The following is a 24,970-nucleotide window of genomic DNA, read 5'->3' as shown; positions in this document are numbered from 1 at the left end:
GGCTCTGTGATTAATAATTTATAAAAACACATCCTATTCCTAAGATGCTACTTAACATAATGTTGGTTTTGACTTGGCTCTCAAAGGGAACATTGTAGACTAAAGTTACTATATTCAACATCAACATTTGAACTAACACCAACCATTATAAAGTGTGGTCTGAATTTCTATAGGGACAAACTAATTTTCTAGCAGTTGAATCATTTTAGAAACAGGATAATGCACATCACTACAGGGACCTATAAAATGTTTTCTATGGGTATTGAGAAGTCATCATCCAGGTTCTATTAGTGAAACTATTCCTTGGAACTTGATATGTGTCCCTTGTGGGTGACTGTATTGTGTGTAAATTATGTTACATTACCTTCAAATGTTTTCTACATCATCAATAATTTAATATAATAATAATTGAACTAGACTCTGGTTTAATGTGTTACTGGATATTTGATAAGGAGTATGGTACACAGAAGTGATTAGTAATATATGTGGCATTCTTTTGCTTAACCTTAGAGGTTTGTTTGAATCTGAAGGTAATGTAATAGGTTTAAATTAACTATTCCTTAAGGCTCAGAAAAAATCAGTGGTTAAAGCTCAAGATTAATTACTAAAATAAAACAATCTGGTATTGGTATTTTTCCATTTCCAATGGCCTGTAACTGTAATTATGCAACAACCTGTATTTAGCACCCTTCATGTAGGATCGCATCTTGGATAATTTACAAAGATGGGATCGGACACTGAGCAAGAGAGAGGGGAAGGAGGTGGTGACCCCAGTCGTGATTATAGAAGTAGGTTTTAAGGTGGGACTTAGAGAAGGGGTGAGATTGAAGGGCAGAAGGAGCATTTTCCAGAGGTTGGGAGAAATTTGGGGCATGGGATATATAGTGGAGTCCTGTAGCTCAGTGGTAAGAGCATTTGCCTCGCAAGCGAGAGACCTGGGTTCGATTTCCAGCAGAGTGAAATGTTGGGCAAGTTTCCTTACTCCACACACCCCTGTTTACCTAGCAGTAAGTAGGAACCGGTTGTTAGTCAATTGGTGGATTGCTTTTCTGGGGGTAAAAATTCCTTTNAAAAAAAATTGATCATTTCAATCCACGATTGTTTATGGGACACTGCTGTGCGCAATTAGTTGCAGCGTTTTGCCCACAGAATACATAGTCATTTCACTTCACAGTATTTTCTGTGAAGCACTTTAAGATGTCTCGAAGACGTGATAAGGCGCTGTATCAAATGCAAAGATTATTATTATTGTAGAATTTACGGTCACTTTTGTCCTATACATAATAATTGGTTTGAGATTGAACATCTCTTTGATTTCTGGCAAATCTCTACCTTAATATTTGACTAATAGAAATATCAAACTATTTTGTCTATTACAAAAGTATACAATACTTTTGCACATTTTCAAAATTTCTTCAAAACAAATGATGTGAATGTGTACAGCTGAATTGACTCAGGCATCAATCAGTAGCGCTGGGAATAAGTTCATCACTTTATTAACTCTGCATAGCATAATTTTTAAGATAGTAATGGAACACATCAACCTGCTGCTTGCTGCTAATCTTACAGACTTAATACGTCTCTTCCTGCCCAAATAAGAGTAAAAAAGCGAAATATAATTTCCTCATTTATAGTTCAATTCTCCAAGTTTAACGACAAAATAAGCATGATATAAAAAAAAACATAGAAAATAGCTACCACTCTTCACGCAGATGGTAGTGAGGTTGTGGAACTTGCACTCAAAGTGGTGGTTAAGTCAGATAGTGTAGCTCCATTCAAGAGGAAGCTAGACATTCATAGGAGGGAGAGGGGAATAGAAGGGTATGGGAGGGAGCAAGGAATGGGTGGAGACTGCCATGGTCACCTTGTGTTAATTAATGCTCCACTTCTTTCTAATGATATTTGCTGTAGATAGGCTGTGTACATAGAGTTTGTGTAAAATAAAACACTTTCACTTTAAGCACAGTTCTGATCTAGAGATTAGAATATAATTTTAAAGCAGTACAGCCTTGACGACACAAAGTCTGTGACCTGGGTGAGTGTTGCAACAGAAAAGGCAGGAGCGGGAACCAAGTGATACATTGGAAGTGGAGGAGATTGGAAATGGAGGGAAAAGGTATCGAGAGATACATTGGAAAGGGGAGGAATTAGAAAAATATAAAAGGAGGGGCTTGTTAAGCTTGAGGTCATTCTTTGCCTTTAGTGTCATCAAGGAGGTATGTGCCTGTCCTGAGAACCTTGTCTTCAGGTCAAGATTTTTTTCATTGTCCACTACCGTTGGGTAAAGCTTCTCGTGTTACAGTTATGGTGTCGGGGGTTTTCTATTTCTTAATATTGTGATTATTTATCTTGTTCCAGATGGTGTAAGTGATGCATTGGGTTGCAAGGACCAATAAAACACTGTTGAGTTTTCTATACAGTGCATCTTGAGTGTTTGTTAAATTCAAGAATGGAAGGAGAAACACAAAGAGGTTACTGCAGAAGTCAGCTGTCTGGTAGTGTGAAGGGCATTGATTAAAGCATCCCATTGTTGGACTATAAAATATTGGGATTACCTGTTGTTATGTTAACTCTCATTTAGTGGAGTTTCACTCAGAGGTAACTTGCATGACACTGACAAGGATCTACACAGAGGCCACCTGGCACACTGTACAATTTGTTATAAGGCAGGAATACAATTCAAAATAACATCTGTAAAGTGTCTTTCATGCTGGGAGGACGTCCCAAGGCACTGAACAGTCAGGGATTAGGACCTGAGTGGGTTGGGATCAGGGTGGTTGGAGGGCAGAGAGGGTAGGAAGGTGGGTGAAGCATTGACGAAGAGGAGGGTCTTGAGGCCTTGAAGGAGGCAAGGGAGGGAGCGAGGCAAAAAAGAAACCAAGTGGCCTGTTTTCCATGCCGTACATTCTTTATAAATCTTTGTATTTGGTCCAGTCTCCTCCTTCCACAAACTGTAAATCCTACCCTATTATGGACTTCCACGCGTTCTCTCTGACTCCTGAAATAAAGTTATTCCTAGTCATATAAAGGTATTCCTTGAATTTTAGAAAAAATACAAAATATTCAAACCTTCCTAAGAACCTGCACACAGGGTCTCCAAACTACTCTTGACATAAACATTATTCTGCAAAATTCTGTAGTAATACTGATAGTTGAAAGTCTGCTCTCAAAAGAATATTGTATTTTCTCTAACCTGCAATTCCCAATGTAAACTGGGCAATAGAGGGCCTATGCTTGATGGTAATGGTTGATTCTATGGTTGTGTTTTACACTGTGAAGTGTGAATTTTGCTTAGCAGGACAATTGTGGAAGATGAAATATACCATGTGTCACTCAAGAAAAGCAAGGACTTAACACGTACCTGGAACTTCAAGGTTAATGCAAACAATAAAAGCAGATTCTTATAATAAATCCAGCTATTGACAGTCTCTTAAACATCAAACTGTTTTGTAACTAGCTTTTATTAGGTTTTACTTATCCCTTCATTGTAAGAGCATGATCAGTACCAGGTTTTACTAAATCATCAATATCATTCTGAGCTTGAGATTTGGGTTTCGATACCAAGAAGAAAGATGAACTGCACTCTGACAACAAAAGCATTCTGACCGATGTACACACTTTAGGCTACCCGCAATTCTTAAAGGCCTCTTTTACTCCAACAAAATTATTTTAATATCAAAGTTTTGTTAGGTTTTTGCTCGTTCATGATGCATACAGCCCAAGTATCCAATTGTGTTCGTATAAACTGCATGAGTCATTTATTTCTGTGAGTTACCAGGATACAATGAATTAGAATCATATGAAACCATTTATATATTTGGAAAATATTCCAGTAAAGTTTAAAGGAATATAAGAAATACTGGGGAACAACAGGAGTTCAGTAATATTTTACATTGCAATTCCAATAGGTTGTTCACTTATTAACCATTGACCATATTTTATTTCTTTGTTAGTTTAGTTTGTTAGTAACTCTAAGTTTCATTAATAAAGCCCAAATATAATATTCAGTTAAAAACAAACACAAGCTACCTATAATACAATATTACCATCATGAAGGACTGTTCAGAAAACATAATCTACTTATAGTTAGAAAGTTAACAATGCTTATACATACAAGATTCAGTGCAGGAAGGCTTACCATCAGCAGTCCCATGTATTAGCAGAAAATTGTCTACTTTCATTCCTTCAGCTTGGTGGAGCACTCTATATGTCTGTAAGGAATCAAGGGTTGATTTACTTGTCCATGTTTCCATTATCAGACACAATATTCTTGGCTTCTTTACATAGTGGTATAATTATCACATCTAAATGCATTACCCTATCAGACATAAAAAGGAACAACTAGGAAATTAGCTATAAAAATGTGAAATGTCTAACTTACAGTATAATTGATTGCTATCCCATTACTGAATTGGTATTTAGGTACTACCTCTCAATACTATTTTGGAACTCACTCGATACTGTTCATCTCTTGATGGTAATCCAAGGTATCTCTCTGAGAATGCTGAAGCTGTGGGGGAAAAAAAATCACTTAGGCATATTTGCACAGATTTCATTTGCATGAATGTGCTAAGGCAAACAATAATTGATCTGAACGCTAACCTTTCTCCATGCTGTGCTCAACAACATATGAGACGACCATTTCTCACAGACACTAATGATAGTCCTTACACTTAATTAATTTGTTGCTAATGTAATGCAATACAAAACTTGATTGATGAGAATAAAGTTGAAAACAGCGAATTGATTTCTCAGAGGACAGCATTAACTCTTAACCATCATGCTGAACAATTAAACAACATGTTCACACAGGAGTCCAGTCCTCATTACAATAGGAGGTTGCACTCACGTAATGAAGCTGGAATAGTCTTACTGGTTTGCTCTGTCCTGTAACTATTCCAATTTGATTTGCTACTGCTACAAACAGTCCTTGCATTTGATAATAGTGCCTTTCATGTCAGGAAAGTATCATAATTTGTTTCACAGGATTTACTGTGAAGTGTAGTGACTTGCATATTTTGAAGGTGAATGGGTCAGTCAATTTGCAAACAGCCATGAAGTCACGGACCAATTTTATCAGGGGGATTGTTGGCCAGGAGACTTGGAGATTGTCCCTCCCCTTTTTCGAATAATGCCATGGGATCTTTGACATGCACCTGAACTGGCAGACGGGACCTCAGTTTAACATCTAATCCCAAGGATAGCACCTCTAACAATGTAACATAGCACCAGCACTGCATTGTAGTGTGAGTTTAGATTATTTGAGTTCAAAGTCCCAATGTGGGTCTTAAAGCCAACCTTTTGACTCAAAGGCAAGAGTGCTACCAACTGAGCCATGTTGTAACAAAGCTGCCATTTAAATTCAAACCTGGGAACAGCAAAAAAACAACAAATTGCATTTATATAGCGCCTTACACGATAGCAGGACGTCCCAAAGTGACAAGCCAACAGGGAAAAAAGGTTTTGACTGAAAGGTAAGTTTTTTCTTACCTTTCTTACAATTGCCTTTCTTTAAATCTAGGAAATTCTTACAATTGCCTTTCTTTAAATCTAGACATGTGCGTTCCCATTGCTCAGCAAAGTACTGACTTTGTGGTGGGTTTACCCAACGGCAAGGTTGCTTTACTATTTCACCCCTTAGATGTTAATAGCTGGGCAATATGTTATAGAACAGGAGTATAGTCAGAATGCTGAGTGTCCCACTGAGAAATTTGCTACTTTTCTTTCAATACACAACTTATGACTGACTCCATAGAGACAATGTTATGCATATCATCAATTGCAATGGCAGCTCAACAATTACTGTCCAAAAAGGGTGTTGAACAGACAATAGGAAAGGAAGATTAATGACTGACACTTGGCAAGTCTCAGGAGAACTATGAATATGTACTTTTTTTTTGGCAGTAGATACTCTGCTACAAGGCAGACATTCATCATTACCCAAATAATACAGTACTAACTGGCAATAAACCTTTTAGGAACTCAAACCTATCTAACCCTCCACTATTTATTTCCTTATCAATTTATTTAGTTAACCCATTGACCTCATTAAAAAAAAACCTGGGAATCTAATGCCTTGAGAAATCACATTTTAAATTTTACATATAATTTCATAGTTACAGATTCAGAAAGTTCAACTTGCAAGGGAACACAACAGGGAACTCTATTATGAAGCCACACTGAATGGACACTGCACAGTGAAATTTGTCAATTTTGCTCAATTGGTTAGATTCTAAGCTCTGGATGAGAAGGTTATTGGTTCCCACAACTGAGGTTTGGGTTATTGGTTCCCACAACACTATGGTTTGAGCTTGTAACCTAGGCTCATCTTTCATTGGAGTGCTAAGGAAGAGCTGAATTATTTGAGATGTTCTCCTTTGGATGAGGTGTTCAAGTGAAGTCCCATCTACTTATTTTGATGATTCAGGTGAAGGTTAAAGTTCTCCCAGTATCCTGGTCAATATTCCTTCCTCATCCAAAATACACCAAAAACAATTAACTTTGCTCATTTCTGTTTGTGGACCAGATCAAGCTGCTGTTTGTTCAAAAAATTACTGCATTTCAAAGTAAGAGAGCCACTAAACAAGAATTGTTTATAAGGATAATTCTCCTTATAAGAATATAAGGAGAGACTAACAATTTTCTAGGCAACAATTCAATTTGTGTCACTAAAAGAAATGTGAGTATTCACGGTGCCAAGGATGGCATTCTCATCCCAAAGTGAAAATAAGATCCCGAAACGCCACAAATTTTCCCCAAATCCAGGGCAACATTAAGGGATCTGGGGGTCCTAAACCAGATTACATTTTTTGTACTATTACCCAAAATATGCAACAATACCTTTTTAAAATACTGACTTGCATGACTTTATAGTTGGAAACATGTCAATTATATGATCAAAATTTTGTGTGCATGTCAATTCATGCTGGTTAGACTAGAGTGCGAGTGCATTCAATCTATCCTGGATCATTGTGGGTCTCAGTGAGGTTTTGATGAGACTCATCTTTGAGAATGAGTGTTCACCTTCACATTGGTAGTGTTAAAACCATATAAAGTGCCACTGTCACATTTGGGAATATTGATTCCACCAAGTGATTCTGTTTCATATACTTTAGCATTTCTCACAGAATTTTCTAACACTCGATATGTTATCTGAAATCCAGATAGTACACGCAGTCGGGGAGCGGCGGCAGGAGAGCGCGGGGAGGAGCCTGGGCCTACTGACCCAGGTACTTAAACTCGACGCCGGAGCGAGTGCAGCCAGTCGGGGAGCGGCAGCAGGACAGCGCGGGGAGGAGCCTGGGCCTACTGACCCAGGTACTTAAACTCGACGCCGGAGCGAGTGCAGCCAGTCGGGGAGCGGCGGCAGGACAGCGCGGGGAGGAGCCTGGGCCTACTGACCCAGGTACTTAAACTCGACGCCGGAGCGAGTGCAGCCAGTCGGGGAGCGGCAGCAGGACAGCGCGGGGAGGAGCCTGGGCCTACTGACCCAGGTACTTAAACTCGACGCCGGAGCGAGTGCAGCTAGGGAGGGGAGGGGGCGGAGCGGGGGAACTGCGACGTCATAGATTAGTTTTCAGGTGAGTGCGCGCGCACAAAAAAAAAAAAAAAAACCCTCTGCGCCCCCCCCCCCCCCCCCCCCCCAGGGCTCACATCAGAGCCCACTATGGTCCTGTTGGGTTCGATGCCCCAATCTGCGGGATAATGCCATCCACCTGACCGCTCGCTCCCGGTCCCCGCGTGCGCACTATGGCTGCCGCTTTGACCCGAGCCCCCTCACCCCCTCCCTCCCTCCCCCCTCCTCTCTCCCCCAAAACCCTCCCCCCTCTCCATCTCTCCCGCTCTCTCCTCCTCTCTCTCCGTCCCTCTCGTCTTCTATCCCCACTTGACCCTCCCACAACCTCCCTCTGTTCCAGTCTGGGAATCCTCCGCCGGGCTCACCGTGGCACTCGGCGTTGGCTGTCCAGCAGCAGCCACACCGACTGCCCCATTCCCCACCACTCTCGCCAGCCACCCCGGACACAGACCCGGGGAGTCAACCTCTCCTCCCTCATCCCCATCTCCCCCACCCCTGCCTCACAACCTGGACCCCCCTCCCCTCCCACACACCCTTCTGTCAACCGCTCCCTCCACATCGGACTGCAAAATGTCCGCTCCCTCTGCAACAAGGCCCTGGTCATCAACGATCTCATCCTTGATGAGAACGTTGATATCATGGCCTTGACAGAAACGTGGCTCACCCCAGGCGACACCTTCCCCCTCACGGAGGCCACGCCACCCGGCTACACCTCCCACCACATCCCCCGCCCCAACCGCCGTGGCGGTGGTGTTGCCCTTATCTCAAGGACACCACTTGCCCTATCCCCCTACTCCACTGGCTCTTTCCCCTCCTTCGAGCACCTCACCCTCTCCCACCCCTCATTCCTCTCCCTTAAAATCCTCCTCCTCTACCGGCCCCCTAAAACCTCTCCCACCTTCATCTCTGACATTTCAACACTCCTCACATCTCTTTGCCTCTGCTCCGATCGCCTCATCATCCTGGGCGACTTTAACCTACACTTCACCCCCTCCTGCTCCATCTCCACAGACTTCTCTTCCCTGCTCTCCTCACTCAACCTTTCCCTACACATAAACTCCCCCACTCACAGTCACGGCCACCCACTCGATTTGGTGATCACCCGGGGCCTCAGTGTCTCGGATGTCACTATTACCGACAAGGCCATCTCCGACCACTACTTCATCTCCTTCACCACCTCCACCCCCCTCCCCACCTCCACCAGACCCACCACCATCTTCTACCGCCCTTGGAAGAAGTTACCCCCACAATCCCTAACCGATGCCTTGGAGTCCTCTGAACTCCTCTCCCTCTGGCCTTCAACCCTCACCGACCCCTCTTCTCCTCTCTCCCTCCTCCACAATATCCTCTCCTCCACACTCGATACTCTTGCCCCCATCACTTCCCGCACTGTCTCCTACTCCCGCTCCTCCCCCTGGTACACCACCCACCTCCGCTCACTGAAATGCCAGGTGCGGGCTGCTGAGCGCACCTTTGTCAAATCCGGCTTAACGGTCCACCGACAAATCTGGCTGGACCTCCTCAAAATTTACCGCTCCACTCTAGCCTCGGCCAAGTCGTCCTTCTACTCCAGGATAATCCTGGAGGCGAAGAACAACCCCAGGCTACTGTTTTCCACCACATCCCGACTCCTCCGTCCCCCCCGCCACCCCGCGCAGGTCATCTCCTCCAACCTTCACTGCGAGGAGATGCTGGATTTCCTTGAATCCAAGATCAAGGGAATCCGCTCCGCGGTCACTTCCCCTCCAACTTCCACCCACCACCCACCCCTTCCCTCCCACACTCCGACTCCTACCCATCCTCCCCTACACACCTTCGTACCCGTTTCCCCACCCTCTGTCACTGAACTCATCCTATCCCTAAAACCAACCACCTGCTCCCTTGACCCCATCCCCACTCCACTCCTTATCTCCCAGCTCCATTTTCTTGCCCCACACATCACTGACATCATAAACCTGTCCCTCTCCTCTGGCTCTGTCCCCATTCCATTAAAAACTGCCATCATCACGCCCACCCTGAAAAAACCCTCCCTTGATGCGTCGCAGCTATCAAGCTACCGGCCCATCTCCAACCTCCCCTTTCTCTCCAAGGTCTTGGAAAGAGTTGTCGCCTCCCAACTGCGCTCTTTCCTCTCCACCCATTCTCTTTTTGAACCCCTTCAGTCAGGTTTCCGTGCTGCTCATAGCACAGAAACTGCCCTGGTCAAGGTCACCAATGATATCCTGACCATCTGTGACCAGGGCTCCCTCTGTCTCCTCGTCCTCCTCGACCTATCGGCAGCATTCGATACGGTCGACCACGCTATCCTACTCCACCGCTTGTCCTCCCACCTCAACCTTCAAGGCACTGTCCTTGAATGGTTTAGGTCGTACCTTTCTCACCGTCTTCACTTCGTCTCAACGAATGGCTTCTCCTCCACCCCCCGTACTGTCTCATGTGGTGTCCCTCAGGGCTCTGTCCTCGGTCCCCTCCTCTTCACCCTCTATATGCTCCCCCTTGGTGACATCATCCGCAAACATGGGGTTAACTTCCACATGTATGCGGATGACACCCAACTCTACCTTTCCTCCTCTACTCTCAACTCCACGACCACCGATGTCCTGACAGCCTGCCTGTCCGACATCGAGTCCTGGACGAGAGACAACTTTCTTCAGCTCAACGTGCAAAAAACCGAGGCCCTCCTGATTGGCTCACGTCAGCGCCTCCGCACCTCAGGCGCTGACACCATCAGCATCCAAGGCTGCACTCTCCACCTCTCAAAGCCAGTCAGGAACCTCGGCGTTTTGTTCGACCCTGAGCTGTCCTTTCTCCCTCACATCCGCACCACAACTGGCACCGCCTTCCATCACCTCCGGAATATCGCCAGATTACGGCACTACCTCACCCCTCACGCTGCTGAAACCCTGGTTCACGCCTTTGTCACCTCAAGGCTGGACTATGGGAACTCTCTCCTCGCCGGCCTTCCCGCCACCTCCCTCCACAAGCTGCAGGTCATTCAGAACTCTGCAGCTCGTGTACTGTCCCGCACCAGGCTTCGGGACCACATCACTCCCACCCTCGCTCGCCTCCACTGGCTCCCCATCCCCCAGAGGATTGATTTCAAGATCCTCATCCTCACCTACAAGGCCATTCACGGCCTTGCTCCCTCCTACCTCTCCAACCTACTATCCCCCTACCTACCTGCCCGTACCCTCCGTTCCTCTGGCTCCGGTCTGCTCCACGTCCCCCGCCCCAACCGCCCTACTATCGGTGGTCGGGCCTTCAGCCTCTCAGCCCCGAGGCTCTGGAACTCCATCCCCCAGTGCCTTCGCCTTGCTTCCTCCCTTTCCTCCTTCAAGGCCGGTCTCAAAACCTTTCTCTTTGACCGTGCCTTCAGCTCCCCTCTCGACTCTCTTCCTCCTCCTCGCTCCCTCCCTTCCCTCCCCTCACCCTGACCATTTCCCCCTCCTCCTCTCCCTCCCTTCCCTCCCCTCACCCTGACCATTTCCCCCCTCCTCTTCCTCTCCCTCCCTTCCCTCCCCTCACCCTGACCATTTCCCCCCCTGCTCGGGTCATGACCCAACTGTGCAGCGCCTTGGGACGTCCTCCTGACGTGAAAGGCGCTCTATAAATGGAATCTTGTTGTTGTTGTTGTTGTTGTTGTACACAAATTCATCAATGTTGTCTGCATCAAAATTAAGATAAGCTCTATTACTGCAATTTGTTGAGTGTACATCCCTAATACACAGAATTATGAACTGTACATCAGGAAAGCAAGGACAATTAAAATGGAACTCATCCCTATATTTTGATCTCCAATTTGTCCTACATGAAACATTCTCTGGCAATTGTTCTGAAACATGATGCTGAGATCCACATTGTGACATTACACCAAGGAGTACTAGTACTTTTCACATAGTTCACAGTGACATTTCCATCACATAGGAGATGGTTCTTTGATTTCAGTAAATGTACTGATCTTGGTGAGTGAACACGATTGATATTTCACTATCGGACAATTTACAATGTGAGTAAATACAAGTACATACATTGCTATGTTGCTATGTACTGACCTGAATATAGAGTATACCCATTGAATATAGAGAATACAATGCATGGCTGGCAAATATTTGAATGTTGGCAGGATTTCCTATTAGGAAATACTGCAAATTTGACTCATTTGGGTCTGCTAGGCTGTAGATGGGCATGGCAAGTCCCAGCTTCTATATTGATTTAACACCCTTTAAATGTCCGCAGATGTCTTCGGTGAAGTTTGAGAATGCAACAATGAGAAATGACCATACAGCTTTCCAAGAGTTGTTTCCGGACTTGATCCAAACACATGTCCCTTCATTTCCTTCTCAGTTAACAATTGATCGAATTTGTTTTAAATACTTACAATAAATCAATATTTATTGCTCTAGTTGATGGCATGCTCCTTAAGTTAACAACTTGAATCATTAAAAAATATATCCATAGCAAACTTTTCCCAGCACCCTGAGCAAGTGTGCAGCAGTCACAACAACCTCGACTTCTTTTGCTTAATGCATGGATTAGTGAGGGAATGCAGAAATGTAATTTAAAAGAGTCATTAAACTACCAGAGAAAGTAAGTACTGTAGGCTTATATGCCAGGTAAAGTGATGGATGTGATGGTGACCTTGTTGCTTCTATCATTGTACCTTGTGGCTTCTATCATTGTACCTTGTGCTACATGGATAGTGAGGATCTGGTGCAGACAGGCAGCCAAAACCATGCAGTCACCATTCCCTCAGCTCATCGGTGTTGGATACCCTTTAAGAAAATAAGGACCAATTAACTAGCGCCAATGAAAGGGGATCAGGAGCTAGCAAAGCAGGAAGCAGGGAGAACTGACGAAAGGGTGTTTGGTTGGATTGTTTGATTTATAACTTGTGAGCTGAGAATAAAATAGTTTTCTACACATTGAGTGTTGGGAACATAACAATCGGGCAGGATGTCTTAATGGTTAGAAATAGAATTCATAATATTAGAGGCTATAGTTTATAAAGAATACATTTGAATACTTTTGTATTAAACTACCACTGTTCTAGTATCAGTTCTTACATGCTGTGAATTTGTGGTGACTCACCGTACAGTTTCCAGTCAGTGACTGGTGCCACGACGATTCCACATTTGAAGAGTTTCTCATTGGAACTAAGAATCCTGGATGTTACGTAGCCTCCATACCCCTACCAAAATCAAACAAAATCCCAATACACTTTTTAAAACAAGGTTCTGTTTTCAAAATACATAACTATGACTCACTTAAAAGATTAGAATATGAGTTGTTCAACTGAAGTTAAGAGCCTCTTTTGCTCTTCCACACCATCTGTGATGATGTTTTTACATTGCAATACATGAAAATTGTTTTATTCAGATCTTCAACTATTGAATTTACAAATATTATAATAAATACATTTACTTGCAGTTTTGAATTTGATGAGCAATAATTTCAGGTTATGCAACAAAAGAAAAATTATAGAAAAAATTGAATTTAGCTCATTAAATATCCAAGTTGAATTCTATCCATAGTTAGGCTAAATTTATTCGGTCTGCATGCACACTCATTTACCATAGTACATGTAGGAGGAGGAGCAGTCTATGGCACTGCAACTTTAATGAAGCCAAATGCTGCATAAGAATACATATTTGCAACACATTTCTTTTCAAAATAACTTGGTGGCTCTGCAGAGCTGGAATCCAAAAGGCCTCTGTGCTTGTTTTATTTTACAAATGTTTTCATTCAAGCGAAAATTTGCAATATGCTATATGCTATTTTCTTTGTGAATCCATTATGGAATTCTGGGCCATAAACATGAAAGCACACTGAAACAGGATTTGATGAGCAAATTCACTAAATTTGTGCTTTGAAATGGTGCTTTGCTCTGCTAGAGTGATTGGGCAAAGCAATGCACTTGACCTGAGTCATTTGTTGAGGATTAAGCTCAGATCATTTATTGAAGATTTTGATTTCTTAAAAATCAAGTGTTGTTTACCTTCCCATAAACACCTATTCTGTTTTGATCAATAAATGGTAGTTTCAGCAAATATCTGAAACACAAAAACACAATAAATAAAAGTAGATTAAACTGCAGCTTATTATATAATACAGTATTTAGGTTTAAAAGAACTGGGCTGTAAGATGGCACCCATTAAATAACCATTTGTAATGAGTAGGAGTGAAGCCTGCTTTCTGAGTCAAATCGAAAATCTCTTTTGCACTGCATTTCTGATCTTTTTATGAATGCTTCAGTGATATGCAATGTGCACCATGCCAGGTTTCAGGGAGGGGTGGTCTTACTCTTAAACAAATGACATCTTTGGTACCATTTATACATCTCATTGTAGGTTCACTGCCATATGTTCAGCAAGCAGAACACAACTCACACCTGTGGCTCCCAGCACAGCAAACCATTTTAAAAAATATTTGTTGGGTTTGACTGGGTCTCATTTGGATGATTATGTCAGATCCTGGGTTGTATAATGCAGAGATTATGCAACGCTACAATAATCTTGTGGATATATTGGTTCCAAATGGTTACTCGAGTAGTTCTGGGAACATCGGGTAGTCAGTAGGGCATTTATAGAATTTCTGTTTATAGACAAACACAGCAGCTATTTGTGTCAGTAATGTCTCCCTATGTCTCATACATGGCTATGGCATAAATACCAATTCATCTGAAGGACTGTTGGTCAAGACACCTGGGGGCAAAAGAAACTCTCATCTCTTTTTGACTAGGGGATCATTAATACCCACCTAAACAGAGCATATTTTAGACTGAGTCACAACGATGTTCAAGCTCGTTTGTCAGGAAAATATAATATATAATGTTTACATTTCTTAGGCAAACTCTCCAAGATGCTACCCCACATGGCGCTATATAAATGCAAGCTATTGCTGATGTTGATAATAGGCTACTCTGGCTCATCTCTATTGAGAAAATAATGATGTTTATGGCCTACTACAGTGAACATTTAAAGAAACACATAACCTTTAAACAAAGACTATGCAGAACTGACAGATTTTTTAAATACATACTTCACTGCAGTTATTTGGTCAGACACTTCCACGGTTCCCAGGTTTTGATGAATTGCTTGCAGAATATTAAGTCCTTGAAAACCACTCCCCCGGCCATCAAAACGGGCAAGAATGACATTATCAGAGCTGACAAGTACTGAATCCCAGTCAATCCAAAACCTATCTGTAACCAGCTGGTTCCCCGGGGTTCCATCACTGCAAACACCAGACAATGAAAATAATTAATATTGACAATCCTTCACTGGATTCAGCTTCTTACATAAAGCATTAAGATTTAAAACACTGAAAGGAAGCCACACACGAGAAGCACTGCATCATGCTTTGATTATATGTAACTTGTTTTACGCAAATATAGTTCTGTTGTAAAATTTTGATAATCAGATATACTGCATCTGTATTTATTAATCGCAACTGGAAACTTTTGTCTAAGTATGTGTCTCATTGGAATATACTGTTGTGTACAAAACCACTACTACCCAGGATGAAACTGCAAACCTCTTTACACTGCAGCCGTAAATTTATATTCGTCTGCAATCCACTACTGTTAAGAATTATAGTTATAATGCATTCTGAAACAAAGTTTATAAACTTAAGTTATCTCTAAAGGCTGGACTGAATTATTTCTGATGCAAATACAATAGAATCAGTTTAATATGCATGGGTTTTATTTATATGCAATATAATATATGCAACTAGTTACCTTATAGTCTTTAATTTGTTCATCTCAATTTCCTGTATTCTCTAATCCTACTTTACCTGGTTCATTACTTCTTTTAACAGATTCAAATTGATGAGAACATTTTACTACTGAGCAAAAATCAAGGTCAAATCCTCCTGTACACCACTTTGTTTTGCACAAATGCATACTAGTAATAACAATAATTCTTGCAAGTGGTACAGCATCTTATCACGTCAAAGGATGCCTTAAAGCATTTTACAGGATTTACTGGAATGACTGTGGGTTTGTCGGCAAACACGGCAGCACAATTGTGCACAGCAATATCCCACAAACAGCCATGAAATGAATGACCAATTTTATTTGGGGATTGTTGGCTAGGACATGGGAGAAACTCCCTTTCAAATAGTGCCATGGCATTTTAAACATCCAGTTGAACAGGCAGAGGGGACCTCGGTTTAATGTCTCACCTGAAAGACAGCACTTCTGAGAATGCAACACCCCCTAGCACTGCATTGGAGTGTCACTTAGACTATGTGAGTTCAAGTTCCGACGTTGGATTTGAACCCCCAACCTTCTGATTCAGAAGTGAGAGTGTTACCACGGAGTTAACACACAATTGTTCCAAACTTCCTTTTGTTTTCCATTTATTTAGAGTAACAATTCCATTCTTCTCCCATTTGCTTGAATGCTATTTATGCTGCTCACATTATTTACCTGCCCATATAGTTTGCTATCATCAGTTAATTTTAATATTAGAAATACTACCCATTTATGATTAGTCTCAACATAGAACAGACTAGTTACTACCCTACAGATGGAGTTTTTCTAGAAAAATGATCTTGTGCCACCTTCATCAGTACCTCACGACAAAAGCAGCCAAAACCCTCATCCACACCTTCGTCACTTTCCGTCTCCCCAGCTCCACAATACACAACTAATTCAGTTGCCTGGATTCTCACCCACATAAAACTCTTTTATCGCATCACACCAGTTCTTGCCAGGCTCCACTGGCTCCCTATTACCGAACGATTGATTTCAAGATCCTCTCACTAGTTTTCAAATCCCTTCATGCCGTCACACCTCCCGACCTTTCCAACTTGCTCACCCTCCACTCCCCCACCTGCTGCCTCTGCTCAGCTGGCTCCGGCCTACAGAACGTCTCTTGTCCTCTCTAGCATTGGTGGCCTTGTCTTCAGCCACTATGCCCCAAAACTCTTTCCCTCAATCCCTCCCCTTGTCCCCTCTCTCCCCACTTTCAAATCCTGCCTAAAAACTTTCTTTTTGATCTTACTTACAGTCATCTCCCCCTCCCTCCTCCCCTGGCTCGGGGTCAGACTCCACCACTGTCAAGCACTCCAGGACGCTGTGTGAAGGGCGCTATATTAATGCAAGTTATTGTTGTGCTTTCTATAACAAAGTCAGTTTTCATACAGGCAAACTATACTAACTTATATGAGTTAACTATATATTCTAATGTACAAACAATTCCATGTATATATTTAATTGTTTTACTAGGTATGAAATATTATGATCAGTTTTGAAGATACTCTATGTTAATTATGTGATGCAAAGTTATCTAAGTATATTCTGAGATCCTGATGAACCAAACTGTCTGCAATTAAATGCAAGATGAAATTTGCAAACTGCAAGTTGGAAAATGGCTTACGGCTAAGGAACATGCAGTGCATTTTATGTCAGTTTAGCAATAAATGTTTGATATGTAATTAGGAGGTTATTTTTATTGCTCTATATTAACAATTTTGTCTGGTGAGCTATCAAACTACAGGAGCACACTATCTCAAATATAGAGGTCAGCTTATGTCATTCAAGAGGAGGGTCATTAATGTAAATGTGAACATCAGAAGGACAGAAACTGAGGCATGTGAGAACCCAGATCAGTGGGTGCTAGGGTCAGTTATCTTTGGCTCATGATTACTTTCCACATTATACATTTCTGATTATTTTTCAAATGGACATATAAAATATCCAGGAAAATTAGTAAGGCACCTTAGAAAAAAAAAGTCTGACTTCTTTGTTCAGGTTAAAAAGCAGAATTTTCATTTTAGGATTTGCAGTATGCACTCACAAATCCCTTTTAATGAGCTTCGGTAGGCTTTGTGAGAGGTCAACGCTATCGAAGCCAATTCTGCCTTTTAGCAGCATTATGCTTACTATTTTGCTTTTCTTGAATCTTGTTAATTTGCTTACGAATCTTGTAATTTTAGAGCAGGGGGTGAGAGCCTGGAACTGCTGATTGTGTAACCTTTTTATCAGGGTACACTTTTTGCTGAAGGCATCATAAATTCCATTCATGAATCGATAATTATTTTAATTCATTCAAACATGGATCAGAGTTATGTTGCAAATAATAAAATAAGAAATTAGGAGTTCTCTCCCACCCTAGTCGACAACAGAGACCCTTTGGTTGTCCATTTAAAAGGAAACACATTTTGAAGTGAAATTTCTTGCCATGGTATTGGAATAACTTTGATTGTATACTCTGACAGATCGTCATACCTTCTGTGCACAAGACACAAGGAACATAGAAGCAATGATATGAGATGAAATGCACAACAGCACATCATATCCATAGTTTTACAGATTAAGGGAAGACAGTAGAAAGGCCAGAACATTAATCATAAGGGATTTCAATTATCCAGATATTGACCTGGAAAACAGCAGAAGAAAATCTAATGAGCCATAACTAATTCTAGAGATAGTACTGATTACCTCCTTTCATGGCTTTTCAAAAAGCCGACATGATCTGATGCTATTCTGGATCTAATAGTTAGCAATGACCCAGGAATGGCAGACAAATGGAAAAGTACAGGATTTAGAAAAGGGAAAGATATTAAATAGTGACTTCACATCTGTTTTCTCCAAGGAACAGAAGGAAGAGTCGCTCAAGTGAAAAATCAGATTTCCAAGAATATTATAGGGCATCTCAAGAGCATTCCCATGATGATGTATATGGTTATACAAAGGTTAAAACCTCTTAATATAAACCACCCATTTTGCCTGTGAAGGAAACAGGTTAACATTAGTTACCTGAGAATCAGCTTTTCTATAATTGCTTAAGATTGAACATGAGCTGCATTCTTAGTCTATTTGCCAGTGTGAATCTGAACGGTAAAGAACGGCGGTAGCAAAATAATGGTACAGTGGAATTAAATAAAATATTAATCCTTGCATTTGATACAGAGCTTTTCACTTCTTCTAGACTTCTCAAAGTGCTTTACAGAATATACTGTAAAGTGAATTGACTGTATATTTTGGGGGCAAAATGTGGCAGCCAATTGTGCACAGCAGTGTCCCACAAACAGTCTTGGATTGAGTCATCAAATTATTATTTTCTTTAGGGATGATTATCTCCAGAAAAGCAATCTGACAATCGACTAACAACTGGGTTCCTACTTACTGCTAGGTAAACAGAGATGTGTGGAGTAAAGAAACTTGCCCAATATTTCGCCCTGCTGGGAATAGAACCCAGGTCTCACTTGCGAGGCAAATTCCATAGGTTAGTGGTTAGAGTATTCGCCTCGCAAGCGAGAGGACCTGAGTTCAATTCCCAGGCAGGGCAAAATCTTAGGCAAGTTTCCTTATGCCATATGCCTCTGTTTACCAAGCAGGAAGTAGGAAACTGGTTGTTTGTCAATTGGCGGATCGCTTTCTGGGTGTAATAATCCCTCAAGAAAAAAAAAAGTCACCCAATCCATGACTATTGTGGGACACTGCTGTGCGCAATTGGCTGCCGCGTTTTGCCCACAAAATACACATTTTTTACAATATATTCTGTGAAGATGTCTTAATGGCGTGATAAGGCACTATATCAAATGCAAAGATAATATTATTATAATACAGCTACTTACACAATCAGCAGAAGTGGATATAGATTGTTTTCTTCAAGTCCCTCAGGATAAGATATCTGCAGGTTGAGGTCTGGGGACAAAGCATGTGGTGTTAACTTATTGGTGAACTTCAAATTATCATATGTGTGAATAATATTCATGAAACTTGAAACGAACATTCTCATAGTCAAAATAACAATACAATTTTCATGTGGCTGATATCATATGACACCCATTTCACAAGGATCTATTGAACGAATACCATCTCATTATCCTTGGTTAAAGTGAACCTTAAATTCCATCCATGAATAAACAGTGCCAAATCATTGCTGAGTTCTCTTGATTTTCATTCAGAGTGACTGACATTGTATTTGGTTTGATTTGATTGTGCCTGCTGGGATCTCATTATGACCTTCTGTAATTTTACATTGCTTTGTTTTCTATTTAGATTCAATGATAGTACAAATGACTACATTGATTTGTGTTTGACAATAATGAGTTCTATTATGGAGCCTGCTGAACCTAATGCGTTTTGTTGTTTTGTATTTAATTTTTGTGTTATGCACTTCTCAGCCACTGTAGTTGACCACCACAAATTACTCTAGTTCAATTATGCCACCCACTGTCCCATAGAGAGATAGATTAAAACAAACAAACTCACCATATTCAGCAATACGAAGAGTTCTGTATTCTGGTTGGTGAATCCTTTTCCCTCTAATAACTTCCCTAAGAACAGTATTGGTTTCCAATATGTAGGAGTCTGTATAACGTAAAATGAAATAGACAAGGTTATCTTTAATTATGCTCATAAAAAAGCTTGATTAGTTAGCAAGGTTACCTAAGAATTTAACAGTCACGTAAAGTGCAGCTCTCTCATTATACCTCGCATCATGCATTGTATTTTTATAGGCACCAGTAAAGTTCCAGTGGGATATAGTTCAATTGTTCCCTTATCAAATAACAGAATTAACAACAACAACAACAACAACAAGATTCCATTTATAAAGCGCCTTTCACGTCAGGAGGACGTCCCAAGGCGCTGCACAGTTGGGTCATGACCCGAGCAGGGGTGAAATGGTCAGGGTGAGGGGAGGGAAGGGAGGGGGAGAGGAGGGGGGAAATGGTGAGGGGAGGGAAGGGAGGGAGTGAGGAGGGGGAAGAGAGTCGAGAGGGGAGCTGAAGGCACGGTCAAAGAGAAAATAATAACAAAATTATGAGAAAAATTCAAAATAGAAGTGAAACTGTTTTGTCCGCATTTTGTCTTTACTTGTAAATTAATTTCTGATTTTTGTTGCAACTCGTAGAAGCCACATTTTACGCATTAATCTTACGCATTAATCAATGCAATAAATTGTATTTCAACATGTTGGGAAAAGCAGGACATCTACTTTTATCCTGCAATATCAATAATACAACCATCTGCCCTTGCTCGTGAAGCAACTTTATTGATTCTGTGTTTGACCATAAACTTCAAAGTTGTTGGCATTAATATTCAGTTATCCCTAAATGACCAGGGACAACATGCTTGCATTTTCTTCTTGATCGTGAACACTAACTGCTGAAATAAATGACGGATAAAATAAAACAAAGGTTAGAACATTAGCTTAGCACATTTAATAACAAAGTAACTTGTAGGAGAATTGACAACAGTCTAAGGTCACTTGCCATCAGCAGCAGTTTTTTTGGTGACTTTCTGGGCTCCTCCCTAAAGGCCTATTGCCTGTATGTTAGCAATTCCAGCTCAGAAATACAAAAACTAAGAGCACTAAAAACTGATAGCATCCACTGTGCCACTTCCACGGCTTGCAATGGAAACTTTCTGTCCTTGGCTACATTATTCTCTCTTAAAGGGACACTGTATTCATGAAAACAAAACTGCTTGTCAACACAATCTCAGTGTTCACAAACCCATGTTGTTAAGAGATAAATCACAACAAACTCTATTATGCCGCTTGCATGTAATACCACTGTGATGAAAATGCACATTTTCTGTTCCTTGTCTTCCTTCCAAACAAAATGCTTTTACCAAATGGTTCTTCGTAAACAGAGAAATTTCATAATCATAAGTGAGGTTTGGATGAAGAAGATCCTTCAGTCGATTTGATCTCATCATACCATAATACCCAACCTCTTACTCTCCCATCACAGTAACAAGCTGTTACCTTTTAAAAAAAGTCAGTGTCCTAGCCTCAACCGTTTGACCTGTTTCATGTATCAATTAGTTAAAGACATAAATCTCGATGTCTATGCTGAAATTGCCCTTTGTAACCCGAGACCCATGTCCTTTTGTTCTGGTGTCTCAATGCATCCAAACAAATTTAAGGAACAGGTTCAAGGAGATATATTAGGTCGATATGAGTTGAATCGACCATAGGGGAATAATGATCAGTAAAGTTTTGATGATATAATCAGATTTTAATTGCTAATTTTTGCAATAATCTGGATGTGTGAAAGAATTTAAACAATATAAAAGTGCTTCTTATTCTATGTGAAAAGCAATCCTAAAATTATTGAAAGGAATAAAAGATGTTGAACTGATATGCTGAAATGCATACTTACCATTTGGATCGCTTGTGCTATGAACAGACACCATGGGTATATCAGGGCCTGCAAAATATACAGAATGAATAGTTTAGATGATCCATATACAATTCACAAACCTCAACAGATTCTTTATCTCAGTGTTTGCTGTATAATTTATTTTGTTGTTAATACCTCTGGGGATTTTACAAATTTTACAAGTCTTCTGATTTGCAGTGTTGACATGTAATAATACTTGCATTTGATTTAGCGCAGCACCTTATCCCATCGGTGAAAACTCTCAAAGGGCTTCACAGGATTTTATTGTGTAATTGTAGGCCAGTGTGGTCCAATGGGCTGCATCTGACCCCACGGGTGATTTTATCTGACCCAAGGCCATTTTCAGCATTCCAACCTCCCTCCCTCCCTCCCTCCCTCCCTGATGAACGTTCTCCCAAGGCAGCGGCAGGAGCCCAGGGTTGAGACAATGCGGAGAGTGAAAATAATACTGGCCATTACTGAAGTCTGTCAGGAAGGCAAGCACTTCTCCTTATCCACCATTGTCCATAGCAATCAATGGCTCTTGCAGATAATGAGATGTCTCAAAGCGCTTCACAATAAAGTGAATTGACTGTATATTTTGTGGATGAAATGTAGCAGCCAATTGTGCACAGCAGCGTCCCACAAACACTCATGGATTGAGTTACCAATTTATTATTACTTTTTTTTTAGAAGGATTTATTACCCCCAGAAAAGCGAACGGCCAATCAACTAACAAAGGATTCAGAGGGAAGAGAGTGTGTGAGAGGGAAGAGAAAGCATGAGAGAGTAATTGAGAAAAAGAGTGTGTGTGAGGGGGAGAGAGAGTGGAACGTAAGCAAGATAGAGAGGGGGTAGAGATAGAGTGGTTGATAGAGAGCATGAGAGGGGTAGAGAAACAAAAAGAATGAGAGAGCAGAGAGAGACAGAGAGAAGGATTAAGGGCAACATCTTGTGGTTAACGATCGGAGCTTCCCGCATGCGCTGCCATAGGGTGGGGGGTGGAGGTGTGACTGGGGTCAGACACTGAATGACTTGACTCGTTCTTCTCTCCTGTTATAACCTCATTGTGGAAGAATCCTGTAATAGCATAAGTTTTGGGTTCATAAACTTGAACTTTGTGTTATAATGGGGCACAATACAACACAAAATTACATCTGTAAAGTGCAATTCATGTCGGGAGGATGTCCCAAGACGCTGAACAGTCAGGGATTGTTAAGACCCGAGCTGCGGGGGTGCGGGGTTTGGAATCAAGGGAGGGTGGAGAGGATGGAGAGGGTGGCCAAAGGCACGGTCGAAGTGGCGGGACTTGAGACCTGCCTTGAAGGAGGCAAAGGAGGGAGCAAGATGAAGGGAATGAGGGATGGAGTTCCAAAGGCTGGGGGCAGAGAGGCTGAAGGCCCGACTGCCAATTGTGGGGCGGACTGGGCCGGGTGGAAGTCATGGGGCAGGCCAGAACCTGCTGAGTGGAGGGGGTGGACAGGTTGATAAGGGGTTAGCAGATCAGAGGTGGCAAGGCCATGGTGGGCCCTGAAGGTGAGGGTGAACATTTTTAACTAGATCCTCTAAGGGATGGGGAGCCAGTGGAGAGTGTGTGATGGAGTCACAGAGCCTGGTGTGGGAGAGGACACAAGCTGCAGAGTTCTGGATGATCTGCAGCTTGTGGAAGGAAGAGTTGGGAAGGCTGACAAGGAGGGTGTTGGCATAGCCGAGCCTGGCTCTAGTGAAGGCATGTATGAGGGTTTCAGCGGCCTGAGGGGTGAGGCAGTGGCAGAGTTAAAATAGAAACTACAATGTCACTTCCTACAACCTATGCATTTGTGATATGGGCAATGGTAGGAGGTAACGTCAGTGGTGACCTGATGACATGGAAGTTGGCCAGTTTTGGTGCAAGTGATGCAATCCAGTCTACGAGTCCTAACAGGTCACCCACCTTATATTCGAACCTATCTTATTAGGGGGCGCTTTATAATGAGATTCTACTGTATAATGTTTCATAACAGATTCAATGTTAAATTCTATTTTCCACTCCAGAATTTCAAACTATGTACGTGAAAATAAAGGCTCCAATTTCACTCCAAATAGGTTGCTTTAACTCAGTGGCATCTCAGGTGAGGCATTGCCTCACTTAGAACCTCCATCATTTTCAGAGTGTTGAGAGACCAGCGAGTGGGAGTTGAGTGAATTGGGCAAGACCATGTGGGAGCAAGACCAGCGGGAGAGCCGGACTAGCATAGGAGCAAGGGCAATGGGAGAAAGGCCAAGGCATCGTCGCAACAATCGGCTTCTCCTCCAGCCCCTGCGCCGTCTCGTGCGGGGTTCTTCAGGGCTCTGTCCTCGGTCCCCTCCTCTTCACCCTCTACATGTCCCCCTTGGTGACATCATCCACAGACATGGGGTAAATTTCTACATGTATGCGGACGACACCCAACTCTATCTCTCTGCCTCCACCCTCAACTCCAGGACTACTGAAGTCCTGACCGACTGTCTGTCCGACATCAAGTCCTGGACGAGGCACAACTTTCTCCAACTCAACATCAGCAAGACTGAGGCGCTCCTGGTTGGCTCACGCCAGCGCCTCCGCACCTCGGGCACTGGCAGCATCAACCTCCATGGCTCCACATTCAACCTCACTAAGCCAGTCAGGAACCTGGGTGTCTTGTTTGACCCTGAACTGTCCTTTCTCCCCCATATCCACGCCATGATCGGCACTGCCCACCACCACCTCCACAACATTGCCAGACTCCGCCACTGCCGCACCCCTCAGGCTGCCAAAACCCTCACCCACACATTTGTCACATCAAGGCTCGATTATGGAAACTCCCTCCTCATCGGCCTTCCCAACTCTTCCCTTCGCAAGCTGCAGATCATCCAAAACTCTGCAGCTAGTGTACTCTCATGCACCAGGCTCCGCGACCCCATCACTGCCACCCTCGCCCGACTCCACTGGCTCCCCATCCCCCAGAGGATTGAGTTCAAGATCCTTGTCCTCACCTTTAAGGCCAACCATGGCCTTGCCCCCTCCTACCTCTCTGACCTGCTGACTCCCTGCCAACCTGCCCACTCCCTCCGTTCAGCGGGCTCTGGTCTGCTCCATGTCTCCCGCCCGACCCGCTCTACCATTGGTGGCTTGGCTATCAGCCTCTCTGCCCCCACACTCTGGTCTCTCTCCCACTACTCACCCCTACACCACCACTCCCCCATGCTCGGGTCCCAACACCTGACCGTTCAGCACTTTAGGAAGTCCTCCTGACATGAAAGGCGCTCTAT

At 42.6% G+C, this 24,970-nt stretch overlaps 1 protein-coding gene across 1 annotated transcript in view; it reads right to left on the bottom strand.

Moving 5' to 3' along the window:
• Positions 1-24,970, bottom strand: part of LOC103180371 (inactive dipeptidyl peptidase 10) — a 329,145-nt gene that overhangs the window by 10,381 nt on the left and 293,794 nt on the right. The window contains 8 exon segments of the mRNA XM_007896177.2: positions 4,139-4,211; positions 4,455-4,510; positions 12,665-12,764; positions 13,572-13,626; positions 14,615-14,809; positions 19,163-19,232; positions 19,803-19,901; positions 21,701-21,748. Coding sequence (XP_007894368.2) covers positions 4,139-4,211; positions 4,455-4,510; positions 12,665-12,764; positions 13,572-13,626; positions 14,615-14,809; positions 19,163-19,232; positions 19,803-19,901; positions 21,701-21,748 — 696 coding nt within the window.

Source organism: Callorhinchus milii, unplaced genomic scaffold, assembly GCF_018977255.1.
Source record: "Callorhinchus milii isolate IMCB2004 unplaced genomic scaffold, IMCB_Cmil_1.0 Scaffold6, whole genome shotgun sequence".
Taxonomy (NCBI): Eukaryota; Metazoa; Chordata; class Chondrichthyes; order Chimaeriformes; family Callorhinchidae; genus Callorhinchus; species Callorhinchus milii.
The sequence above is the reverse complement of the archived record's forward strand: the minus strand, read 5'-3'. Positions and strand labels throughout refer to the sequence as shown.